The sequence below is a fragment of the Haliaeetus albicilla genome, chromosome 24 (genome assembly GCF_947461875.1).
Source record: "Haliaeetus albicilla chromosome 24, bHalAlb1.1, whole genome shotgun sequence".
NCBI classification, from domain to species: Eukaryota; Metazoa; Chordata; class Aves; order Accipitriformes; family Accipitridae; genus Haliaeetus; species Haliaeetus albicilla.
In genome coordinates this window covers 22760217-22786683 of record NC_091506.1, presented here as the reverse complement: position 1 = coordinate 22786683, position 26467 = coordinate 22760217, and the positions used below count along the sequence as shown (strand labels likewise).

The 26467-nt window shown below is 35.8% G+C and overlaps 1 protein-coding gene across 7 annotated transcripts in view; it reads left to right on the top strand.

The window, feature by feature from the left end:
- Positions 1–26467, top strand: part of RAF1 (Raf-1 proto-oncogene, serine/threonine kinase) — an 80014-nt gene that overhangs the window by 49530 nt on the left and 4017 nt on the right. For 4 of the 7 annotated variants that reach the window (XM_069769793.1, XM_069769791.1, XM_069769792.1 and 1 more), the window contains 15 exons: positions 4450–4665; positions 5652–5764; positions 6821–6923; positions 8266–8423; positions 9406–9504; positions 10962–11115; positions 12635–12694; positions 14541–14568; positions 14660–14787; positions 15859–15976; positions 19941–20025; positions 21037–21213; positions 22238–22284; positions 23794–23912; positions 26328–26459. In XM_069769793.1, the coding sequence (XP_069625894.1) occupies positions 4459–4665; positions 5652–5764; positions 6821–6923; positions 8266–8423; positions 9406–9504; positions 10962–11115; positions 12635–12694; positions 14541–14568; positions 14660–14787; positions 15859–15976; positions 19941–20025; positions 21037–21213; positions 22238–22284; positions 23794–23912; positions 26328–26459 (1728 nt within the window). In that variant the 5' untranslated portion in view covers positions 4450–4458. The remainder of the gene's footprint in view (positions 1–4449; positions 4666–5651; positions 5765–6820; positions 6924–8265; positions 8424–9405; positions 9505–10961; positions 11116–12634; positions 12695–14540; positions 14569–14659; positions 14788–15858; positions 15977–19940; positions 20026–21036; positions 21214–22237; positions 22285–23793; positions 23913–26327; positions 26460–26467) is intronic. The other 3 variants (XM_069769795.1, XM_069769794.1, XM_069769796.1) reach the window with 3 other exon arrangements.

Here is a 26467-nt window from a genome sequence, read left to right as displayed (position 1 = left end):
GATTATTGAGCATGGCATAAACATAAATCTAATATCTGGTAATGATTATGTTTCAGAAACATGCTTGTAACTCATTTAAAGGAAGAAAAGCTAGTGTTTCTGGAATAGACAAACTAAGAATTATGTATTTATGAAGGCATCATTGTAAAATCTTCCCTCCTTTATTTTAAATTAAATTTCTTTTTAGAACATATCAGACATCTTTTCACTGGATTGAATTGGTGGGGATCTTGGGAGAGTTAGAGAAAACGAATTTAGTTTCAGTAAAAATGGCTTTCATCAGATACTGGTTGGAGCAAAAGACCCAAAATGAATGAAAAAATCAATGCTAGGGCACAGGCTACAGGACACTGAAAGGTAAGTATGCTATGCACATGTCTTACCTGTTAAGGTAGCCAGAAGGTGGACACACTAACCTGTGTCCTGTGAAACCGTATGTCTGTTGTCTTCTGTTGTGCTTAGTTCTGTGTTCCATGTACTACCTAGAAATCATGTGTGTAAGTGCAATATTAAGTTGTGTGATTATATATGTATTTGTTTTTGTTTTTTGTCAGTTCAAAGCTGGTCAAGTAGTTGCAATGCTAATTCTCTTGCCTCATATCTATGTATGCAGCGAGCTGTTTGAGTTCAAAGTGGATGTTTTTGTATATATTCATACAATTTTTTAAGATAGCTTTCTTTACATTAGAGGGCAGGGGTAAGTGTAATTCCTTTGTAAATTACTTCTTAAGAAGCAGCTTTTATGACTGTCTGTATTCTTCCATGATAATAATTTGGAAAAGGAACAGTGACTAGATTTGAGAAGTGAACATGTCCAGTGGCTGCCCATGCCGTATCAGAATTGAAGTGATCTTGACTAGACTCTTCTTGGTCTGATCGAAGAGGTATTTCTGAGGACCTGGAGCCTCCTGTCATCCCACATGAGGGTTGTCTCTGAATAGTTGCAAAAGTCAGAAGCAGGACAATTGATTACTGCTGTTTCTTCAACAAGCTCCACTGTACCACCTGCATGCCCTTATACCATTGATGCCAAGAGCAGGTTTAGCAACTTCTCATCACGGATTTCCTGTCTCTCCCCAGGAAACTGCAAATATCTTTCAAACTTCCCTTTCTTCTCCGTTAGCCTTCCACGCCTAGGCCACTCGCAGGTTTTTGTCCGCTCCAGGCCAGATTGGAGCTAAGTTCTCATCTTCTCCCTTCAGTGGTAACTCCTTCTTGAAGTGTGTGAGTAGAACCCATAGCCTTCAGTTTAAGCAGGAAGGAGAGCCAAGGATGGCATGGTTTAAATTTGCCTGCTGAGATGAGGAGGTACTTTCATTTTCTAGAAAAAGAGCTCTCAACATCTGTGAGCAAACCCAAGCTGCCAGGGTCACAGTCATCATCAGCTGCAGCCAAAAAGATGGCAAAAATGCACTGATGAAGCATGGTGGCAAGAGAGAGCAGGGCATTGCTGGAAGAGAGGATTACACGAAACATACACAGTCCTCAGAATATCCAGCATTTATTGAGGCAAAGATCCTAGGAAAGAAAAGGATGGAAATGCATAGTCAAAGATATAACTGACATTTGTATTGTACAGAAGGCCGATGGGAGTTGCTGTCTTTCTGTTTTTCTGACTGTGTGTACAACAACCTCAAAATGTGTTTGTGATCTTCTCTAGTAGGCTGTTCTACAGTATACAGTAGGCCTTCCATATTCAGATGAGAGAACACTGTTAGGTGAGGGAAGTACCTTTTTTGGTATGAAACTTAGCTTTTGTCAAGGTGCAAGTTTGAATTTTTTGTCATTTCCTGTGTTCTCTTGAATTTTTCAAGAAATGTTGGCTGCTTGTCAAAATACTAAATGTAAAGGCTGTAATGTTAATGGTGTTGTCAACTTATGTCCGCAGTGGCAACGAGGAGGTTTTGGTGGTTGCCCCTGTCTTCCTTCTCTCAGCTTAGTAGAGAAATCCAGTTGAGCTCCTCTTCTTGTTTTGTCTCATGTATTACGTAGAAGAGTGAAATAAAGTAGGGTTCCTTAGTGGGTAAGTTAAGAGGAGGAAAGAGAACAAGCTGTCTGAGTTTCATCTTACCCCTCTTATCTAACAGTTTATCTCCACTCTGTTTTTACTGTTACTAACTAGTTACTTTTTTGGCTGTCCATATGCATAATACGGTTGTTGCAACTGTATGTAACTTTTTTCACCTTTCTGCTTCCTGTCAGTAGGGCAATGCATATGAATTGTGAGATTGTTGTGCTTGTAGTTGCTTGTGCATGATGAACTTGGTTGTATTCCTAAATTTTAACTCCCCTCTTCCCTCCTTTTTTCAGAATGTCTCTGTGTCTTCCCATTCCTTGTTCCCTTTTTACATTAAATGTAAGATTGTTGTAATTTATGTGCCATAGATTAAAAAAAAAAAAAAAAATTCCAAGTATCTAAATCCTATTAGATTTCGATTGGGTATTGAGTTTTAAATCTTACTGACATTTAAATATTTTGAACCTTTGAACAACTGGACCTGCACAACTGATGGCACTGATGCAGGAATGACGATGATTGGCAGGAGGGAAGGAGAGGATATGTATATTGTCATTGTATATGTTGTCAGTGAAAGAAATGTTCATGAACTGACCGAAAGATCCCTTTATAGCAGAGAGTGTAAGAGGCCTAGAGTTCTTTTGCTGCAGTTCGCATATAAACCAAACCTTTAAGTTTTGTTTTTATGTTTCCTTTCTAGCTTCTAGTCAGATCTGGGTTTAGGTCTGTAGCAATGTTAAGTACTTCTAAATTTAGCTAAGGCTTTCTGGAGTTGTGCTGTGAGTGAAAACACTCTGAAATTCAAAGTTTATCCTTCTGGGCATCCCAAAATGGACACTTAACACTAGTGTAGATCTTTTTTTTCCACAAATTCCAGTACTTTAGCTCTTCAACTGTAACAAATACCATTTCCTTTTTCTCTGACATAAGCATGTGAATGTTTGGTATAAATGGGGTCTTTTTTTTTTTTTTTTTTTTTTGTATGGGCGCTACACAAAAGGGCATAAGGAAATGAATTGGAGGGTTCAAATAATTTGCAACACAGGAGGTACAGGACCACACATGAAATGAGACTTTAGTAGATACTGATAGGTGTTCAGTGAAGGAGCGTTTGGTATTATGCACTGAATTAAGTTAGTGATTTCAGTGGAACAAAGTAGGTCTTTCAGTGTAAGTCTTTCCTGTACCATAAGGGGACGGAATTAGGATTGCTAGGAAGACCTTTATTTTGGCATTTCCTGACTGATTTTGCTTTTTGACTTTGCAGCTTTAGTATGACTTTTTTTACCTTTCTTAGAGGTGATCAGGAATATAGGTGGTGTGCACAACCACTGAAGATTAATTTGGAAACAGTCTACTAACATGGCAAAAGATGTGCACTTGCACTGTGCAGTTCTGAACATCAGTTTCTCAGATATTTGTAGAATGATGCAGGTTTATGGAGGAAATAAACTACTGTGCTTATTTTCAATGATTTTTTTTTTTCTTTTTGAAAGCTTGGTAATGAACCTGGCTACTTGGAAATTTAGCAAGGAGTACATCTCGCTTTTCAAAACTGTTTTAGACTTTGTTTTTGCTTAGTTTTGAACAAGATGCATTTGGAATATAATTCGGAGTTCAAGCTGCATTGAAGTTGTGATAGCTGGGGAAAAGAAAAATACACTGATACCTTTTTCTTTGTCCATGAGTGTGCAAAAGTAGTACTGTGTGCTGATTTGGAAGTATGCCGGGGGTTGTTCTTGTCCCTGCAGTGGGAGAGGTTTATGCTGCAATGTAACTAAGCATAGTGTGTGTGTGGGTTTAAAAGTCTTTTTGCTGTTTCATACTGTATAAATTGTGATGCCATTAAAATGTTATGTATTTTGTTGTATTCTAACAGTATTAAACTTGCTCCCCTTTAAAAAAAACCCCAAACAAACCAACAACCAAACCGAAGCCCCCAAATCACTGATAAAAATGGAATTTCTTCAATGAATGCTTTGTATTATAATTCGTGATGGGCCTCTTTTTCATAACAGTACAGTCTGCTAATGTTTGCATGCTGTATCTGGCTTACAGGACTATTCTTTTGGCCTGCAGCTAGCATCTAGCCACCTTTCTGAAGGCACGTCAGGCACTGATTATCTAAATTAACATGATGGTAAACTGCTCCTGTGACACCAGAGATGCAGTAAGAGGAATTATGCTTATATTACTGATGATCTGTTTATGTGCAGAAAGTCAAATGCTTTCAAGACTCAGGCTAATTTTGCAGATGTGGGTGAACTGTACCATGTATGTGTAGGTTGATCATGTCACAAGGGAGAAGGCAATGCAGTTTTCAGATGCTTTCAATAGAGGCTGTGAGGTCTGTTGTCTCAGGAAGACAGCATACCACTTTATGGTGAAGGATGTTGTGATTTTCCCTGACTCTCTCAATTTTTGTTTCTTAGACCGCATCAATGGAGCACATTCAGGGAGCTTGGAAGACTATCAGTAATGGTTTTGGACTCAAGGATTCTGTCTTTGATGGCCCAAACTGTATTTCACCTACTATCGTTCAGCAGTTTGGTTATCAACGCCGAGCATCTGATGATGGCAAAATATCAGATACTTCCAAAACTAGTAATACTATTCGTGTTTTCTTGCCCAACAAGCAGCGCACGGTGGTAAGTCTATATTACCTTAATGAAAGAAAGGTCATACTGTTGCCATTGCTAACACTATGACTGTATCTGGTAAGAGAAATGCCAAGCTTCACAAAAGGTCTTACTGTGATTAAGTGTGTTGTTATCAGTTTGTTAATGCTAGAGGACATACTTTGAAAGCAATGTATCTGTATTTTCAGAAACTGTATTTCTCTACCTCAGTGCTGTATTTTTCCAATATACATGAGCAAGATACTTTGCTTACATATTAAACATTAAAAGACAGTAGGTGGCTGACCTAAACAATGATGCCTGTATGAAGTACTTGAAACATGAATTAAAACACGAAGTAAAACATGTAGTCATTTCTGTCACCATTTTCTTCTTCACTTGGATGCCCACAGTGAAGTACGGTAGTTAAAGCCGAAGTGAAACTTCTTGAGAGGATGCTTCTACTAGATTTCTTGGAGCTGAGTGTACTAATAATAGTCTTATGCAAAGTTCCCTGGAATCTAAATTAAGCCTTTTTCTATACTTAAGGTACCTCCATTTGCCTGCATTTCTATTACTTTTACAGTCTGTCTACTTGTATGAGTGCTGTATAAAATCCTGTTTCCTAGAAACTTAGTAATTGTAAGAAATTGAAAAGTTTATAAAATGGCTTCAAAACTTTCTTTGCATACGTACACTATAGTTATTTATATGGCAGAAAATGTACCTGCCTCTGATAGGTTGGCTTAACGTGTGGTGAGTTAAATTGGAAGGCACAGCAGTCTGTTGTTATATCATACAAATAATTTTTATTTATCTATGTATTAACTTGAAAAGTGAACAGCTGTGCAGTTTTACTGGAACTTTTAAAGAAAAGGAGAAAAATATGACCACCACTCCCCCCCCCCCCAAAAAAAAAAAAAACCACCCAACACAAACAAACAAACAAAACAAACCCAACCCAAAAACGTTTAAACAAATTCTGCAATCACTGACTACATTTGTTTTGGTCACAGGTAAATGTGCGAAATGGGATGACCTTACATGACTGTCTTATGAAGGCACTTAAAGTAAGAGGTCTGCAGCCAGAATGCTGTGCAGTTTTTCGACTTCTTGCTGAACCAAAAGGGTAAGAGTCTGGAATGTTATATGTGAAACTTTCAACTAGAGAACGTAAAAATCTTCTTTTTAGAATAGCAGCAATAATAATTTCTTCCTCTCTCTTGCTAGTTTCTTTTAAAAGCACAATTTGGTTGTGAACACTTCCATGTTGCTTTCTTTACCCTCCTCTAGGGCAACTCCTTCAGCTTCCTGGGTATGAAAAAATTTATTTTTGTTTTAAAGCTAAATATTAAAAATGCTTAAAATTGAGGGGTATACTCAACTGCTTGTAGCATCTTACAGAGGCTTTTGTCGTACTCTAGATGAAATGATGTGATATGCCTTCATATTTGAGGTGCATTTCTCCTTTGCATTTGTAGTTGGTAAACTTCAGTGCTGGTGATTCTTAGCCAAATTAAATGAAGATCTCCTCTGTATGCTCAGTTTTAAGGCTCTACATTCCTCTACAACTTTTTAATGTTTGGATTTAAATCTCACTTCAGATATTCCTTATTTTTTGTAGGACCGGGGATGCTGCTATTAAATACCAAATGATTCTTTTACAAGCTGAGGGAGTGAAGGTATCTCATGGAGTTAATACATTTAACTTCACACCTCGTAAGGCTTGGGCTTAATGCTCCTTTAAGCCTCAATCATGAGGCAGTCATTTGTGGGTTTACATCTCTATGTAACTGAGTCCATTCTGGGGTCACCAGTAACTTTAGTGCTGAAGCACGTAATATGGCTTTCATGTCGCTAAGTCTCCCATTCATAATTTCTTATGTTTTGTTTATAAGGGTATTTCTGTGACTCCATTACAGCTTCTAGGTGTCTTATTTCAAATAATCTATATATCTAAATGACTTACACGTTAAAAAATAAACAGAAAAAGAGGTGAATTGCTTTGTTTTCAAAGTTGCTTCTAATTTTTTAAGTGAAAGACACGGCAGTATAGCTCACTAAGAGGCTTTTTTGTATTTGTTTTCAGTTTGCTCAAGAAAACTCACAAAGCATAGATCATTGATTAGGCCAGACTTCTTACCTCCTAATTAATTTTGTTGTCCCCATTTTCTCTTTCTTTCAGAAAAAAAGTGCGTTTGGATTGGAATACAGATGCTGCCTCCTTGATTGGAGAGGAACTGCAAGTGGACTTCCTTGATCATGTTCCACTCACTACACACAATTTTGTAAGCTTTTCCTCTTCTGTATTTTGATGTAAATTGTATCAATTGAACCACATGTTCAGTCAAAGAATGTTTTGGGCATTAGGTACCTTTTGGCTTTCTGAACACAGTGGGGAGGTTTTGAAGTGATTTTTTTATAAATATATATTTCTGTAACTGTCATGTTAAGATATCATGTCTTTAAAGTCCAGAACTGGGAGATAACTTGTATTTTCAGTCTCTGGCTCATCAGCTGGATAAGTTCAGCAGCTTCATTGGACTGTTGGTAACTGTACTGAATGTACAGGGGTGCTGTTAATTCTGCAAGGTCATGACATTTTTTTGTGAACTAATGCTGCCTTGTAATTTGACAGAATGTTTTTTGGGGGGATGAAAGATTTTAGATTTGTAGTTCCTTCTCAAAAATGGATTATTTGCTCAGTATAGAGCAAATAAATAGAGCTTTTTTTTTTTTTAAACCAAACTGATAATGCCTAATTCTAACAGTTTCACTGTGCATTATTTTATTCTCCCTGGGAAGGAACTCTATTCCTATATTCTACCCTTCTTGTTGTTTTGTCCCGGAAATATATTGCGCCAAGTGGCAAAACTAAAGGATTATCATTTACCTCCATTAGAAAGGTTAGAATTGATTTACAAAAACTGAAAGTAGCTTTGCTTCTACTTTACATTTTTAGAAAACTACAAATAAAATCATCTGCAGTTGATCACCAGGAAACTAGTATTTTTCTCCAGATCTGGAAGAAGCTCAGCTCTGGAGGAAGAAACCCTTTGGTTCTTTTAAATCTTTCTTTGTATTTCAGAAGCTTTAAAAAAAGTTAGGTGCCATTTAAAAAAGTAGAATTTCCTTAAACTATTTTATTTACTAAGGAATTTATTTCTTATACAAGGAGTATTGGTTAGTCGTAAACACACAACAAGCATTTTGACTAATAAAAAAAACCAAAGGTGGTTCTTACAATCTGACCCTTCTTCACCTCCTTGGTTATACTGAAAACAAACCAAAAACCCAATTCTTGGCCCACTGAACTGTCACCTTACTGAGCACAAAATAGTGATTTTGAATGTGACAGAACACTTTTCCTTTTCTTTCTTTCTTTCTTTAAAAAAAAAATATTAAAAAATCAGGTAAACAAAGCTCTAAATGTTTGTAAGCTTTCCAGGTTTCCAACCAAACTGGAAATATATGCAAGAATACTCAAGTGTGGTTTTAAGTTCAGTAGCACTTTGGGGGCACTGATAACATTTTAACATGGTATTTATTTATGTCAAGCTCTGAAGATGTTCACCTCAGCTAATGAAGAGAAGCTAGTAGCTTGGATTAATCATTTAATGTGTTTTCTAGGCTCGGAAGACATTTCTAAAGCTTGCTTTCTGTGACATCTGCCAGAAGTTCCTGCTAAATGGGTTTCGGTGTCAGACATGTGGTTATAAATTCCATGAACACTGCAGCACTAAAGTTCCAACCATGTGTGTCGACTGGAGCAATATCAGGCAACTCTTGTAAGGACTGTTCCTTTTTAATAGCAACAGTAATTCTCCGTGAAAGACAAGCATCGGGTTTTGTGGTTTTTTTTTTTAATATCTTATAATAGAGATAAATTTGGATTGTTGGGAAGTGTAGTCACTTTTATCAATATACAGAACTTGTGTATTGATTTCATAAAACAGCCAGCAATGATTGTCTATTCCCAGGTGAAGAAGGCCACTTACATTAGGTGCATTTTGTTCTTGCTGTAGATTTTAATATTCTGGGACAAGCAAACAAAGATCTTGAATGACGAGGCAGTTGCTAGAATGTCCTCTATTTCAACAGAGCAATAGTAATTCCTCTCACATAACACTTCTGTTAGAAGAAAAAAAAGGGTCATGATTCAGTTGGTTTTTAGCTGCTGGAAGCATGAGTGTTCAGAACTACCACAACTTTTGACACCCTGTTGAAAATGCATGGAATGGTGAGAAAACTGCTGAAGGATAATACTTTCCGAATATTGATTAGAAAAAGTTGAAAATCATTATGTTAGAAGTAGTCCTTTTATGCAGAAGTGTTAAAACCCAGAACTGATTTTATGTGTCTTTCTTAGTGATTGTATTTTTTTTTATAGCTAAGCTTGGTCATATAGTTATGCATTTTCTTACATTGATTAATCATTAGTGTGTAGGATGACTTGTGGCACTTGGTGCTACCTGGGTTTAATAGAACGTAAAAAATTTGGTATCGAATACCCTTTCAGGAAAATCTGAAGTCTGTTGTAAAAAGATTTGTATCGTAAGTTTAGAAAGAACACATGGAAATTTTCTTTGGGAGTCTGAAGACAGTGTTTAGTCATACCATACACAGAGGAAAAAAATGTAAAGATAGGAATGTGTTCATGAAGTTAATTATGCTGGAAAGAAACAGCCCTTTAAATTTTCAGCTTTAAAGAGCATTGTACAGGAGGTAGTGTAGCAGTTGAAATTGTAATTGTTTGTGTTGATATTTCAGATTGTTCCCAAATTCAAATATCAGTGACAGTGGTGTCCCTGCACTACCTCCCTTGACAATGAGACGGATGCGGGAGTCTGTCTCCCGGATACCTGTTAGGTAAGCTAGTATTTCCTGTCATTTCTGTTTTGGGAAATACAGTTGTTTAAAAAAAACAAAAAAAAACCAAAACACCCCCAACACCTCAAAAATAGAACAATCTTATAGAAGGTTGGGATAAATGTGCAAGAAGGCAACACCACTTCATCATAGATTATATCTAGTATCCTTTCTTGTTCTTAGATTAAAGCAAAACATTGATTTGGGTTTTTATATTTTTAATTCTTAGTCTTAAGATTTTAAGGGAGGGTATTAAAGGTTTTCTGGAGACCTTTGTTTTCCTGCCTAAGAGAATTCAAGGCTCCCTTTGGTATTTTTGTGAATTAAGTTTTTTTTATCTGAACAGGTAGTATACATGTAAGGGTTTGTGACTTGTTTTGCATGACTTGCATATATAAACTAAAATAAGGTTCTAATATTATGATGACAGGTAAGAGTTTAAAGAGAGAACAGTGGAAACTGAAAATACTCTCCACTTAAAACTCTGAGATCTAAAGAGAACATTTCTGTAGTTTTAAATGCTAGAATAAAAATTGCCATCCTTTCAAAGGGGCCTGTCTTCTGATCCTAATTTGTGCCTGTATTCTTCTCCTTGAAATTCTAGAGGCTGAAGAGGGCAGGCCATCTTTTCTTTTTTGTACATCACTTTGAAAAAATCTTGGCCTATTCAGGAACGAGGCACAGAGCACGTAGCTGACTTGCAAATGGTTCTATGTATTTCTTTATTTAACTGCACCAGGGGTTGATCTTATGTTCTCTTTGCTGTCTTATTTTATTTCCAGTGTTGTTGAACAATGACTCATTAACTTGATAGCTTTTTAAGCTTTTTGTGAATGCTGGCTGATTTCAGTTAAGATACTTGTGTGATTTGGGATAAATAAGGTTTGAGTGACCTTAGCTATGATTTATCACTTTTTGTTGAACTGGATTTCAGTGTTGGCCTCCTTTTAACTGGTATTGGGTTTCATGACTTCCTTGCTGGCTGTTCTGTGCGAACCATTGAACAGTCTTGCAAACCTTTACAAATTCAAGGCTTAGCAGTAAAAGTAGCTCTTAAGCTACGCATTTAACAGGCTTGAAATGAGCAGTTTGTTTAAATCTCGCAGACCTGAATTAATCCAGCAGAGCCAGTATTTTATCAGTATATTAAATGTGATTTGATGGGGATTGAGGTGAAGTGTGGCAAAATTTATAATGGCAGAAACAGACTTGTGTTAAAAACACTAGATAAGTATGTGAGCTGACAAGATCTTCAAGTTTTTTAATTTATTTCCTAAGTTAAACTGGGAGTGATTCAGATGACCAAACAGTTTAGTTAGTGTGTAAGTCCCAGTTTCTGTTCTGTTTGGAATTCTGTGTATATTGCTTTTGCACAGGTTACATTGAACAGTATTTTTCAATTGCAAGAGGGGAAAAAAATAACCAGAACTTTCCCTTTCTCTCTCTTTCCTTCTCAGTTCCCAGCACAGGTATTCTACACCTCATGCCTTCACATTCAACACATCAAATCCTTCCTCTGAGGGCTCTCTTTCCCAAAGACAGCGATCTACATCCACACCAAATGTCCATATGGTTAGCACTACAATGCCTGTAGACAGCCGGATAATTGAGGTAATATTGGTAGGGAGGGAATAGCATAAAGTGAAACTAAAATTGTGACTGGTCATCTAATAGTCACTGGTTGGTTTTTCTTCTTTGCTTTCTGTTATTTGCTTACTGTTTGCCTTAGTTGGCCGAGTGATGGAGAATATAGGTGACACATTTGCACAGAAAGTTAATAGTTCATTCTTGCAGTCTTTATCAACGTTCCTAAAGTTCTAGGTAGATTTTTGGTGTCTGTAAAGAGCTTAACAGTCAAGTTTCACAGATCTGAAAAGAAAATAATCTCAGTTTTGCTGAAGAAATATTTATTAGTCCTGTCTAAAAATGTTCTTTTGATCTTAAAAATCTGGATTTGTTGGGGAGACTGGTGTTTATTTTAAATCAGACTACAGGTACTGTAAGTCTGGATGTAGTTCTCAGAGTTGGAATACTCAAGTCAAAGCTTACTGGCAATATGGTTTGTGTTATACCTCTATGGAATTAACAGCGATCCTGGGCTTGTGTGCTAAAGCCATCTGTACCTGGGAATATTTCTGCTGTTACTTGCTTTCAAGCACCTTTTTCTGCCCCCCCCCCCCCGCCCTTAGACTGGCAGTAGTGAGAGGCAATTCTTTGAAGTCAGGCCTAAAGTGGTTCTTTTGTTTTGTTTTGTGATAACCTTAACAAAATAAGGGAGTGGTGTGCAGGAAAGGCTTGCAGAAAGTGCTGAACAGCAGGACTTAAGAGAGCACTGTTTGTTGTTTTTTCACTCTGGAATAGTTTAGGCCAAGCAAAAGTCTTTGTCTGCTGAGTTTACTTGCGTCTTCAGCTGGTAGTTTATAGGCTTCAATGAAATGTGAAGACTCTCTGAAATGTGCTAGAGAAGTCCTCTGGACCTTTGGAACTGAAGAAAAGTGCACTGCAGCCCCATGAAGTTTTTTTGTGTCAATTGGGTTTTATGGGGGAAGGTACCCTCCCTTTCTCTTACTTTTTTTTAGGCTTACAGCCTTTTTTACTGCTTCAGAAGCCTGGCTGACCATCTTTTATGGCACAAAAAATAATGAAGCACTCAAGAAAGAGAATATGAATTATCGAACTTTGTAGTGTGTTGAGTCTTTAAGGAGAACATTGCTTTCTTTACCCTTTATGCATAGCAGTAAAGACAGGAATGCTTTCTATTCTGGCTCTTCATAACATCACAGGGACTGAATAAAAATAGCAGTCATGTCTTAAAGGCAAGAGCTGCATTTCCAAAAGGCTTAAAAAAAAAAAAAGTTAAAAAAATACCACCACAAAAAAAAGTAGTAGAGACCCTCTAGTATGACATGAGAAAGACCACCTTAATAAAGTGGTTTACCAAAGGATGGATACTAGTGAACTTTTGGGTTTGAACAGGAGTACTTACTTAAAAGTTTTACTGCACTTAATTATCATATATCAAAGAAATTAGGTTACTTTTTCTTTCATTTATCCTAACATTTGATTTTTAGAAATTTCTTTTTTATACTTCCTCTGTTCTTTTCTTTTATCTCTTACTGTGTTGGCCTAGAATAACAGCCTGAATGCTTCTCCCAGTTCCTGGTGCAGACGATTTTGTTTGAGGGGAAGAGTAGGTATTTTCTTGGTGCCTTTTGTTTTCTTGTGATTAACAGGATTGCTATAACTTGTAAGCCATGGCGGTGTCCACATGAAATGTTTAATCTGGAGTTGATTTGATGAAAATCTTTATAGCATGTTTATACTTAAATATTGAGGATGCTAATTGGAAGCGGCAAATTGATAAAGAGCTTCATTTTAGATTAGCTGGATGAATCCATACTACTATGAAATTTGGTGTGAATTTGAATAGGCTTGGATTAGAGATGCATTTGGTCACAGAGGTTTTAAAGAAAAACCTTCTCAAACACATCTATTGTGTGGCTTTTTTCCTCTGGAAACTATTTTGTTGAATGTAACTGTACAAACCCCTTAGATTAAGAACATGAAGTACTATTTTTATTTCACATCAAAGTAAAGGTGACAGACTACAGCACTGTGTATGGTATTATTTATGTTGTAAGAACAGCTCTAAAGAACACTGGTTTTGGTTCATTTGCTGTAGGATTCATAAACAAAAAAAGAAAATATTCACATCAGGATTGAAGTTCAAAAATACTTTTTCTCAAATAAGAATTACATATACATGAATATGAGAACAATTTTAAATCATTTAGTTATCCTTTGCCAGCTTACTTGAAAGCAGTTACATTCTCAGGCTGACGTACAAAAAGCATCACTTGTTATTGATTCAGGTTCTTAAAGATTTTTATTGTCCTCAAAATGGACAAAAGTAGTAACTTGCAAGAGTTCTTCACTGGCAGTTTATGCAGATTTTAATCCACTCAGGTGTAGAGTAGAGGTACTCTGCAAGAATTCTGTATATAGAGTCAAGCCTGGGAGAATGCAATTAACTGGCTAAAATGATGTATTTCATAAAAGAATCTTTACTAAGTATAATCTGAGTTAATTTGAAAACTGTACGGTGGAATGTAGGCTTGTTCTGTCCTCCTATGAAATCTTACATTTATTATTCTACTAATTAGTTAGAAAGTTTGAATTGACTTCTATTAATTTTGACAGTATTAACATTTCTGTAGTGCATGTTCTTGCTTTGTACTTATACAGTACCTGGATATTTTACCTTTCCTGTATGTACTTTGGGATAATACATAGCAGGTGAGAAAAGTTGTAAAGTCATGTTTGTCAGAGCTTAGTTTATCTTGTGCATGGCTGTAGAATTGTGTTGTAAAGTGCCTGTGGCATGAGGTGAGAGTTGTCGCACTGTACCAACTAGTGAACTGTGTAAGAACATGCTTTTCAAATATCATCAAACTGTAATCTGTGGGGAAATGTTTTGGAAATTACGTGTTTTTGTATTAGGGTGCTAGACGTAGCCTTTTTCCTTTTTTTTGGGTTGAAATAGTATGTACAGGTATTTCAAAATGTATATTGACTTGGAATATTTTAGGGGCTTTTAAAAGTTTTCCTACTTGTAACCCAAAACCTTTTTGAGAACTTCTCCCCTAGAGACACAGGACCATCACCGGAGCTATGTTCAGATCTGAAATACAAGCATGTACAAAAATCCAGTGGTGGGAATGCAGACAGTATTTCTCGTGTTTCTTCTTGTCCTGTGTCTCTTTTTCCCTCTTCCCTTTCTTTTTTTGGTAGTAATACCTTTTAATATGCTGTGAATTTTTTTAATGTTTTGTAAGAATTCACAAATTGCATGTTTTTTTGCATATAAGATTCTTGTAACTAGAAAATAACCAAGCTGTCATCTTTTGGAGGGTGTCGGTCAATACCATATCGCACTTGACCAAAACAGTCAGGAATGATTTCAGCACTATTTCTGCTTGTTCCTTTGTATGCTTTTATGTATTTATTAACTTCATTATCTATCTCTTCTGTTTTAGGATGCAATTCGAAGCCATAGTGAATCAGGTATGGTTTCAAAAGGTAAAATAATTTATATTATTATTTTGTGTTTATTTTCTGGTTCATAAATTGTTTTTCTTCTATTTTTATATTTAAGCCTCACCCTCTGCTCTGTCTGGAAGTCCTAACAATATGAGTCCAACTGGCTGGTCTCAGCCCAAAACCCCAGTCCCAGCCCAAAGAGAGCGAGCCCCTGGATCTAATACACAAGAAAAAAACAAAATTGTAAGTATGGTAATACTTGATTATTTTTTAATATGTTAAAATAGGCTGGGAGTAGTGGTGTGTTGGGATAAATTTCTGTACTTTAAAGGCAAGAAAAGCTGATGGTAATCTCGAATTGCTCTGCAGTGTGTGTATATAATGGCGATATAATTTTAACTAACTTGGGAAGGATGGCACTATTGCCTTGCATTATAAATACCCAGAACAAAGTGGTCTTGATTGAAAATTCATTTCAGACAGTATTGTGAAATTATTTTTCAGTACAGATTCAAGGATTACCTTTCTAAATTTTTAGGGGCTGCATCTTTTTTAATATGTTTAATATGTTTAAAGTTAGCCTTATTATCACTATTTGAACTGTATAGCCATAGCTTCCATAGAAAGGGGATATTGATAATGCCACTATTTTCATAGTAAAGTTTCTCAAAACACCTCAGGGGAAAAATAGATTTAACAAAATGCAAGTTTTGCCTCAAAGGCTTGATGTAAACTTGGGGGGGGGGGGAGGAGAAAGAAAAGTTAGAATAATAATGAATAATATCTCAAATTTTTTGAAGGCTTATAAGGTATAAAAATGAAAGTACAGTTGCTTAGTGGCACACACAGTTGTTAATTGCTTAGACATTTGAGAATTCTGCTTTTGTCTCTTTCATCTATTCCTTTTAAATATGTAAATGAGTTCCTGAATTTTAGTATTGCAGTTTTGAAAAAGTCAGTAAGTTTTGTAAATATTTCAGATGTCTTTAAATAGTTGATTGTAAAATATTTGTTCCTCTCAAGATCTAAGATCAGGGTTTAAGTTTCTAGTGCAGAACTTAATGATAGCTTCTTAAGCAGTTCAAGCCATCCAAGATAATGTTTTGTCTTTTTTGGGGGGGGATGGGGTGGGAGTGTAAACAAACCCACCACCCCTCACAAATTGAGACAAAGAACAAAAGTCCAAACTGCAGGACAAAACCCTTGAGGTTTCAGTGCATCTTAAACTTTTATGAAGGAATTTATTTCATTTTTGGTGTGTATATATATTTGATGAAATAATTGGACTAAAAGCCATGTCAATTTTTGTTCCAGAGGCCTCGTGGACAGAGAGATTCCAGTTATTACTGGGAAATAGAAGCAAGTGAAGTCATGCTTTCTACCAGAATAGGGTCAGGTTCTTTTGGAACAGTTTACAAAGGCAAATGGCATGGTAAGTTCTTGACAAGTGTTACAATCTTCTCAAAATGTTGATATGGTAGGACAGCAATCCAGAAAAAGGTAAAATTGTTTTAATGGTGCTGTGTGCTTATCTACCACCAAAGGTACTAGGTGAGAAATATTAATTTCCTAATATTAGCAGTGGGGAGATTGAGCAAAGAACAGACATCAAAATCTGAATCTCACAACTGCCGAACAGACATCAAAATCTGAATCTCACAGCTGCCATCTACGTGTTCACTATATTGGAGCCAACATTGTTTTCTTTATTACCATGTTCTACAACAGCTTGTTTTCTGAAAAGATTTCCCTTTCCATTAGCAGGGCTGAATCAGCAGAATTGGCTGGGAAATTTCACAGCCCGATGTTAAATTATGTTTACCTTTTCTTTTTAATACCTCTGTGGTTTAATTAGCAAACTTATATTCAAGGTGGCAGGGAAAGGAAATAAGGATAAATTGTCTTTACTGTGGAGTTTTTCTAAGGAAAAAATGGTTGATGTGAGAGTTTATGATATAAAGTTAGCTGGAATACTTTGAAAAGAGGCACACTGCAGAACTACAGAATTAGTTTCCAAATTCAGGGCTTGTGATTTAAAAAGAAACACACACAAACCCCTCCAGGCCCTAACTTAAATAGCATTATTGTCATAAAATAAGCTGACAAAAAAAATTTGGAAACTTATCTTCCACCCTCTATTTTTAAAGAATAAATACTTGTGTGTCTTAAAGCCCAAATATTGTCAGCATCAATGGAAGAACTATTCTTATGCTAAAAGTAATATTCATGAACGGTTAAATTGATTTTCATTATATAAGTGAAATGGAACAGAAAAATCAAGAGAAAAAATAGGTTAAGTAAGATTTCACTAAACAAAGTAATAAATGAGAACTTCTTGTTAATCTTTATTTTAATAAAACATTAGCAACTCTTCATGTATCAAACTTTGGTATGTTAGACAGGAAATGCATGGAGCTACATATTTAGAAAGAACTCCGTTGTGTGCACAGGATGGCTGTATAGCTGTCTCCTAACTTGGTATCGATAAGATTCAGTTCCTCATTTGTGGTTAACTGTTTATAGTTTTCTTGATTTCTCAGGAAAATCGAAGTTAAATTACTAATTTTTTTTTTCTTTTTGTAACCATCATTTGTGGTGTGGTCTTAAAAGATTTAAAGGTTTATATTTATTGCAAGTCTTTTCCTGTTTGGAATTGAAGAAACTGGGAGTTCCCTGCGCAAACTAGTGAAACTGCAGACTTTTTTGTAGTAACCTATTCTAACAGTACAAATGCAGCAATAAAAATGTTTTGGTGAAGCTAAATGAAATTAATTGAAGTGGGAAGATTGCTGCAAACTTAAGTAAAAATTCTAGATTAAGTTAGAGGTGTTGGGTTTCCTAACATGCCCAACCGTGAAAGGCTGTTTGCAATGAACCTTTGGAGAGTACCTGTGGAAGATCGTGTACAACTATATGCAAAAGGTATTAGGTTTCCAATAAGCTTCCCTGATTTAGTCTTCCAAAATAAAAATGAAGTGTCAAGGAGAGTCTTGCTCTGAGCAGCGTGTGTCTCGTTGAACAGGTATCTTGCACTTCCATATTTTTCCAGATTGTTCTGATGGTTAAGTACTAATTTTCATATTTGCACCACTTCTGTTACAGACCCCATTTGGATCCTGTAGTGTCCTGTAGCATGCTTCTAAATTTAAAAGGCGGAAAGAGAACCAAGGCAGTTTAAATGGGTTGGAAGACTACCTATCATAAACACTCACATTTCCCCTTTGACCCTGGTAATCAGTTCTAGGGTTTTGGTGGTTGGGGGGTGGCGGAAGCTGATTTGTCTTCAGATTGCTGCTAAACAAAACAAGTGCTATTGTGTATTTGTTTCTGTAGAGAAAACTGCTTGGGAAATGCCATCAAGCCTAAAAAAAGTGTGGCACCTGATTCAGTAAGAACAGTGTAAGGTTAAAAACATCTCTTCATCTGTGGAGCAAGGATCATAATGGAGAATATATTGAAAAATAATATGAAAACATTTGGCCTGTAATCAGTGGATGCTGCATCCTTGCCTTGTCTGGGCATAGCTCATACCAATATACTTCAACTACTGGTAGACCATCTATTGGTCTTGCACTGTACATCAAGAGAAGTTGCAGTAGGAACTGGCTACTTCAAAGCCTTTGATTTTGATAGTTACATGAAAGTGTAGTCTTTCTATCAGTTATATTCTCCTGTTCTGGTCTGTAAGCAGAGAGATCTGTAAGTTCTAAAACATTATGCATACTGCAAATGCGCGATGGTTCTCTTTTATGAAGATGCTAGAGGATGAAATAGGAAGTCTATTGCATTTACTGAAGTTAAAGGAAGAAGATATAAATGTATAATAATGTGTTCAGTATTTGTGCATCTTTGTGACTTCAAATTATACAGCAAATTAAGCAACTGGTAACTACAGTGGAAGATACTGCAGTTCACTCAGGGTACTCTGAAACTTTCAAGTACCAGTTTGCATATCCTTCTCATATTTTGTTGGCAACATTTTTTAATTGAGCGGTTAGTATTCCTAATGTATTCAGTTATCATTATGTTCTAGAGATATGCTAATATATTTTTTTACATGTATCTTTGAAAAGAGACCATATTAAGAAGAAGAAAACTAGTGATTGTGGTAGCAGAGAAATCTGTCACTGTAGGGATTTTTTTAATGTAGGTGATGATGCTGTAATGCTAAGTGGCAGCAGCCTTTGAACTATGAGATACGCCTATGTTGGAGTATATCACCTCTCAAATCTTTTTACTGCATGTGGACCAAGATTGAAGTTTTGTTTTCCTAAGCTGCTTTCATCTTCCTGTGTCAAGGAAAGTTTATCCCCCTCTTGAATTCTAAAATGCTGTCCATCCATAGTTAAAATGAATGTGGTGCTTGCTTCTTTCACTCAGGAATTGGTGGGTCTTGCTGTTAGTGCTTTTACTTTGTTAAAACAGTCGGCTTCATTCCACTATTACCTTTTTTGAATCAGTTCAATTCTGCTGTTGTCTGTATGTACACTGTGTAAAGGTTTTTACAACTTCATTCTTTGGAAACAGTCTCTAAACAGATAGCACTGGATCATCATATATTCCCCTCTGTATTACTCTTTAACAGATACTGAAATTTAAAGCAAGCACTGACACTGAAAGCAATTCAAATGAAGCTTTTAACTACAATTTTATAATGTATCAGCTTAAAGAACAGTAAGATATTCTGCTTTCCGTAGTCCCCAAATTTGTTATTGAAATACTAAAATCAGTTATATCGTTCATGATTTTTCTGCTGTTCCTGGATAGAAGATTTATCCCTCCCATTCCTGAAATTTAGCAGTATTTAAATTTATAAAGTTTGTTTTTTTAAATAAAGTTTATATTAAAAAGGGATGGGTGTGTATATACATATATATAGTTTATATATACATATAAACTTTAATATATAAACAATTATATAAAAATACAAAGGTGTATATATATGCGCGCTAAAGCCGGATAGAAAAAGGAAAAGTGATGAAACTTTGGATACTGTTTGGAAGCCGAGAGACTCTGATGTGACTGTGCTTGAAATAATGTGCTGAGAACGCACCTACACTAGAATACCTTCCTTTTCAACAACTATTTGAGATTTTAGTAGCTTCATATTGTGCAAAAAGCATATGTGTTGTTCTTGCCAGCCATAGCTGTTAAAAAATAGAAGGGAAGCATGTGAACAATTAATGACTTTTTCCATTAGACGGAAATTCGTATAAATTAATTGCTTGATACTATGGAAATTGTCTGCTGGAAAATCTTGACCTATGTACAAATTAGTAGAGGTGTACTGTGCACAGATTAGGAATCTAAATATACTGTATATTAATGTTGGTTTTTGGGGGGGGGGAAGAAAAAAGCTGTATTTTTAGTAAGTTTTATGGTAAATGTATTTTCAGGGGATGTAGCAGTGAAGATACTAAAGGTTGTAGATCCAACCCCAGAACAGTTCCAGGCTTTCAGAAATGAAGTGGCTGTATTAAGGTGAGTTGGTAGTTTCATTGCTAAATTCTGTTATTCCAAGGCACTGTATTTGACTACTACCCCTCCTTTAAGCCATCTTGCCCAATATTCTCTGTTTGATAGACAAAAAAAAAGCAGATCTCCAGAGAAGAAGAATAAAAAAGAGAGCATAGAGTGATACTTCTGAATATTGTTGTGGACCTGTGAGACAGCAATCATAATTCAGAGTATTTCAGTGGTTCTTCACTGTTTCTGAAAGTTGTCTTTTCAGATAAATAATACTAACATCCATAACTGGTCAGGTCACATTTGGCATGCAGTAAAAGATGAGGATTAATAAATTCTGCCATAATTCTCATCATTGGATAGAGTACTTGAACTGTGCCTTTTAAAATTGCAGCATAATTCCTTTTTTTTTTTAATGTATACTCTGATCTACGTAACTGTTTTCTGCTTTCAAATACTGTTTTTGTAGCATCCAGTTAAAAATCTGTAATTTTAATCCTGAAACTGAACCAGTTAGAGTACACAAGAACTATCTTCTCATCTGTTAATGCCTTCACAGTTTATAATGACCCTTTAGTTTCCTGTTGGGATTCAGTCTTCTATCTAAAGTTGTCACTTTTTCACAGCTTTCAAGGTAATTTCTGTTACCCCAGTAACTTTTTCTAATACCACTTGCAAGCATGAACGTTGGTTACCAATTTCAAAACCCTTGAATTTCCATTACATCTTTTTCTTAAAGGTTGATTTAAAATAATTTCCTTGGAACTAAAAGGAAGTATTTTAACTAAAAAGCAGAAAATCAGCTGATTTTATTTAAAAATTATATATTCACAACTGTGGCGTATTTTTATTATTTTTAAAACCAAACTTTACACACACATCCACCTAGCAAAAAGTTTGCAGGAAAATTGTGGTTTTGGACTCAAAAGCTGAAATATGTTCCTTCAGCCAGGAATGCATTTTTAAAAGAATTTGAAAACATTTTTCATAAAGATACTAATTTCTTTTTCTGCTATTTTCTATTAGGAAGACTCGGCATGTTAATATTTTGCTCTTTATGGGCTACATGACTAAAGATAATCTGGCCATTGTTACACAATGGTGTGAAGGAAGCAGTCTGTATAAACACCTGCATGTTCAAGAGACCAAGTTCCAAATGTTCCAGCTCATTGATATTGCTCGGCAGACAGCACAGGGAATGGAGTGAGTAGGATAAACAATGCTGGCTATTTTTGTTCTTGGAATGGTGTTTCCCTTCTCTTCCCCAAACCCTAATATGTGGAGTTACTGCACTAAAATAGTAACGGATCAAAATGGTATACCAAGTAAAGATTTTGTGCAGCCTTAATTCAGCACTGTTGTATGCATTCTTAATTTCATTTAGTATTTTTTTTTTCCCATGGATCATGGCCTTAGTTCATGTTAGACCACTAGTCACTTGACAGTCAGCTCTTCTGTATTTCATCTTCATTTTTAGCTTGAGGTCTTACTGTAATGCACTAGATGATATCCTATTCTAAACATAGAATTAACTTTTTTTTTTCCTTCTTCCCTGTGTTACTTACTATAACGTTGCAGTGTTTGGCAAACACTAATTCATATGCATTGTACTTCTGTGGGATGAGGGAATGGCTGTTCCTAGTCTAAGGCTATGGGACTCACACTTGGATATATTTTGGAAGCATTCTCCAGATGTCTGAGTTGATATAGTAACCACCTCACTACTCTTTCAGACCATGTTATAATGTTCGTAGCATAGAAGATGCTGACATGGGCTGACGCTGTCAGTGCTCATCCATTTTGTAGATCAGGACCCAGGTTTCCAGTCAGACACCCAGAAAACTAGGGACATGTATTGTGACTGCAAATTAAAGCAGTTTGTAAAAAGTAAACCTTAGCATAGCATACAAATTTCATGTGTGTGAGGACAGCACCCAGTTTTCTAGGGTATTATACAGTTACATAACAGTGATGCCACTCTTCCTCTTCCTGAGGTTTATTTACTGCATCGCTTCCACTTTCTGTAATGCATAAGGCAGTAGTCATCAGTGAGTGCTTGCTACGTTTCTTTTCCCAAAGTAGCCGCATTCTGTAAATTGACTAAAGCAAGAGGTCTGTGAAATGGTTCAGTATGTAATAAACTGTCACAGTGTCTATCAGTAAATTGAAAGGCTAAGTTTATGTGAACAACCTTCATAATGGCACTCTTCTGCTTTTTCTTTTACAGCTATTTACATGCAAAGAATATTATCCACAGAGACATGAAATCCAATAGTATCCTTTTCTAACTTAATCATATTTCCTTTAATGTGAGAGTGATTTGTTGTTAATATGGAGCTTTTGGGGGGGGGGGGTGAAACAGCTATTTCAAAAGTGTATAACAACTAATGAGTAATTCTGATTGGTGAGTAAGAAGTTACTTTTTAGCAAGGACTTTCATAGAACATTTGTGCTTGCTTACCAAACTGTTGTGATAAAGATGAAAAAAGATGTGCAATAGTTGTGTTCTAGAAGTGTCTTATTTTACTTAAATGGTGTTTATGCAATTCTCTTTTACTCAAATGCTGTATTGGAGAGAAGTTGTGCTCTTTGCTTGATGGGAGATACGTGTGTGTGTGCATGCTGATGTATGTGTGCACATGTGGGGTTTGTTACTGTTCCCCATATATTTTTAATAAATCTAAAACACCTTCACATGACTGGCAGAAATGAAGCCAAAAATCTTACTTTAAACTCAAGAAAAGGCAACCTTTTCCCACTATATTTCTTGAAAAAATATAAATCTAGTAGTGCATTTGGAATAAAAATGTTGTGAGCTGACGTCTTTCACCTTTGAAAATGCCTGCTTTCGAAATTGCCAAGAAGAGCATCCATTCAGCTGGCAGCATCCGTTGTAACTTCCTTTCATAAAATATGAACAGAATGCTTTGCAAATGTCATCATAAAAAAATATGCCAAATTAAGTAGTTCCATAATGTAAGGGGATTCCCATTTTCAGTTAAGTTATAAAAATAATCATTTTGGTATATAGGAGGTCAGGAGTTTGTGATTCCTGATAATGATGACCATTTTTGTGAAATAAATTAACTCTTCTGACATGGAAATGAGAACTAGGAGTCTGTCATGTTTATATTTCTGAATGATCTTTTTGAACTTAAAACATTCTTAAATTAAATTGTAAAATGGTATCTTCTTAAAATAACCCCAACAAAGAAAGTGCTAGCTGACAGTTTTAACAGACAAATCTATTAAGTAGATAGATTACAAATAGTATGGACATGTGTATTTCCAGTTGAAATGGTTAAATCATAGCTAAATCTCTGGAGGTCTGCCAGAGAGCTTTATGTAAATAGATTCTGATTTTTGTTTCTACTTGTAATTGTTTTTTCTTAGTTCTCTGTTTTGAGTTGTGTTGACTTCTATGTTGTTTCCCTATGTGTCTATTGACATCAGTTATTTAAGTACCTGCAGTCACTGACATTAATTAACACAGTTGATTTCTGTCCTAACTCACCATAAAGATAAATGTACAAATAATGCTGAAACATCTGGTCTCATTTAGTCTTAAATGTTAACTTGCTAAAATGAATGCCATAAAATTACTTTTCCTCTGTTTAACATACAACTTGTAGCAGGTTTAAAAAAAAACAACAAAAAACCAGCAATATTCTTGGATAGTTGGCTTGCATTTGTGATAACCTGATCAGACACTTTGTAATCATGTCAGAAAATTCAGAATTGTTTACTCAAGTTTTCTACAGAGTTTCTTTAACAAATGTTTAGATATATTTCTTCACGAAGGCCTCACAGTGAAAATAGGAGACTTTGGTCTGGCAACTGTAAAATCCAGGTGGAGTGGATCTCAACAGGTGGAACAGCCCACTGGCTCAATCTTGTGGATGGTAAGCAAAACATTTCACTGCTTTTAAATAGCTCGCTTTCATTCGGTTAATACATGTTTTGTCAGTTGAACACTATTTTAAAGCTTTAAATCTAAATGAATCAACATATGTTGTTAGTACTGTGTAGACTTTTACTCCAGTTGTAGGACAAGTTAAAATTGAAGAATGAAGTGCTGGAGTGCTTAATTGTCCAGAGTAGACACCATTCACCTAAGGATGCTCCTTCTAATTTTCAGAGTTATTTTAAATATTTAGGGCAGAGACAGGGCTGTCAGTGGAACTGTGAGGAGCAGTTCCAAGGGAAGAGGAGAGCCTTTCTCCTGCTGTAATCTTGTCTTTCCACACCACGGGCTTGTCTCACTGGAGAGCAGGCTTTAATCTTCTTAATGGTGGCTTTGTGGGATCAGCGAGACCCTGTCTTTCTTTACGTTCTTCAGTGTGGCCTCTTCTTCCCCTGCTCCCTGCTTGGGACTTGGCAACATTCCTTCTCACACACTTGCTGATCGCACATTTGGCAGCTTTGGCAGGGCACTGGGGAAAGGATAGGGAATGCTTCCAGAGTTATGGGAATGAGCGCAATTCATCGTTGGTACCGTGGTAAGATGTTGCATATATGCCAAGATACTGCTGTTAGGTCCACTACTGCTTCTTACCCTGCACCAGGTAGTTGCAATAGGTTTTGAGGCAGCTCAGAACCGTAGCAGATGAACATCAGTTTAGGTACAGAAGTTCTCAAGTTCTGCTGGAAAGTTTATGGAGTTTCTTTTGGCAGTGGTACTGCAAAGTCCTTGTCTGAGAGGACAGTCTCAACAATTGCCTTTGTGTTTAACTTCTGTCAGAACTTAAAAGGCGTTCCACAATTTTCCTTCCAAAAATCAGCTGGAGAAAATCTATTCAGTAACTTTTCAAATGCGGGACTTCAATAAAGTAAATGGAAAAAGTGGAACAGTGCCTGTTACCAGGTTAAAAAGGCATCATTGAAATTATGCAAGAATGTCTTATTTAGCACTCAGAATATTTTGTTGAAGTTTTACTTGACCCATTTTTGTTAATACTATCCAGTTTACTTAAATTCAGCATGTAGACTGATCAGCAGTATTTTCTGGCTCCCAGGATAGAGCATGCAGCAACATTTGTGCATGTACTTCGGGGAGGTGTAACCAAATAAAAATGACTTGCTGAATGCTACATATTAGTATGTTTTAAATTTTTCAATATTTAGCACTGAATGAGCTGCAGGTGTTACTTAAAACAGGTGTTCCTTTTGAAAAATTATTCTTTATTACTAGGCTTGCAGCCTTCATTGTTACTGAAGTATTTGTATTTTGAGAAAAGTCAGGAAGTATTCATTAAGAATATCAGGATGCTTGGCTAAGATTTGTTTGTGACCTATAAAATACACAAATCACCTGAAAGAAACTTACAAAAGCAGAAACAGTTTTTTTCTTTAAAAAAAACAAAACAAAAAAACCCCCACAAAAACCAAACCAAAAAGTCAAAGCTTTTTACAGCTTTCCATAAAGGTATTCAAAACTAATGGTATGCCTAGATAGATGAAGCAGATCTTAGGAAAAAAACCCCCTGCATTTTTGCCCTTTGCAGTTTTTTAAAAATTTGAATCATTTATAGACTGTCTTTGCTGAGTTGTCCTTATATAGAAGGGGAGGTTGATACTGTTTCCTTGAAAGTTGATACAGTCTCTTACTGGGTTTTTGTTGTACTGTTGTACTTTGACTAGTACTTTGCTTAGTAATTCTGAGGGACTTCTTTTGGGGGAAGAAAAAAATCTTAGTTAACAGGAAAGACATTTTGATGGCTTATATCTTCTTTTATTAAATCTTTCAATGTTGTTTCTTTTAAGTTCTTTAGCTTCATAATTTTGCTTTCTTTTGCATAGATGCGAGAATGCTCTTGCATTTCTTCCCTGATCTTTAATATATGCTATTTTGTATTTGGCTTTCACATTTCATGTAAATGTTTTGGTATCAATTTTACAAGAGATTAAGTCTATTAGAATTTTACATTTTTTCCCTTTAACATCAATACCTGCTTAAGAACTGATGGTGAGAGACTCAGACTCAGTTGTAAGAAAGATGTAACAAGTCAATAAATCTTGCAAATTGGGATACTAACTTTTCTAATGGTAAAATACTCATTGAATTAAAGTGTTGTTTTTTTGTTTACTCTCAATAGTGCTGATTTTTTTTTTAAAATAAGATGAAGAGTAGCACTGCCTGAACTTTTCCAGAGCCTTAGGTAAAACTCATCAAAGGTTTTGAGGTATCCTTTGTTCACTAATTCTTGATTGAGCTCACTCTCTCTGCTTTCCAAATATTTTCCCCTTCTCTTGTCTTTTCTGTTTCTAAGTTCTATTAATATTGCTCATAATTTATTTCTTTTTTCCTCCTCCTACAGGCACCAGAAGTGATACGGATGCAGGATAGTAACCCGTTTAGTTTTCAGTCAGATGTCTACTCCTATGGAATAGTATTATATGAACTAATGACAGGAGAGTTGCCATACTCCCACATAAACAACCGAGATCAGGTAAGAAA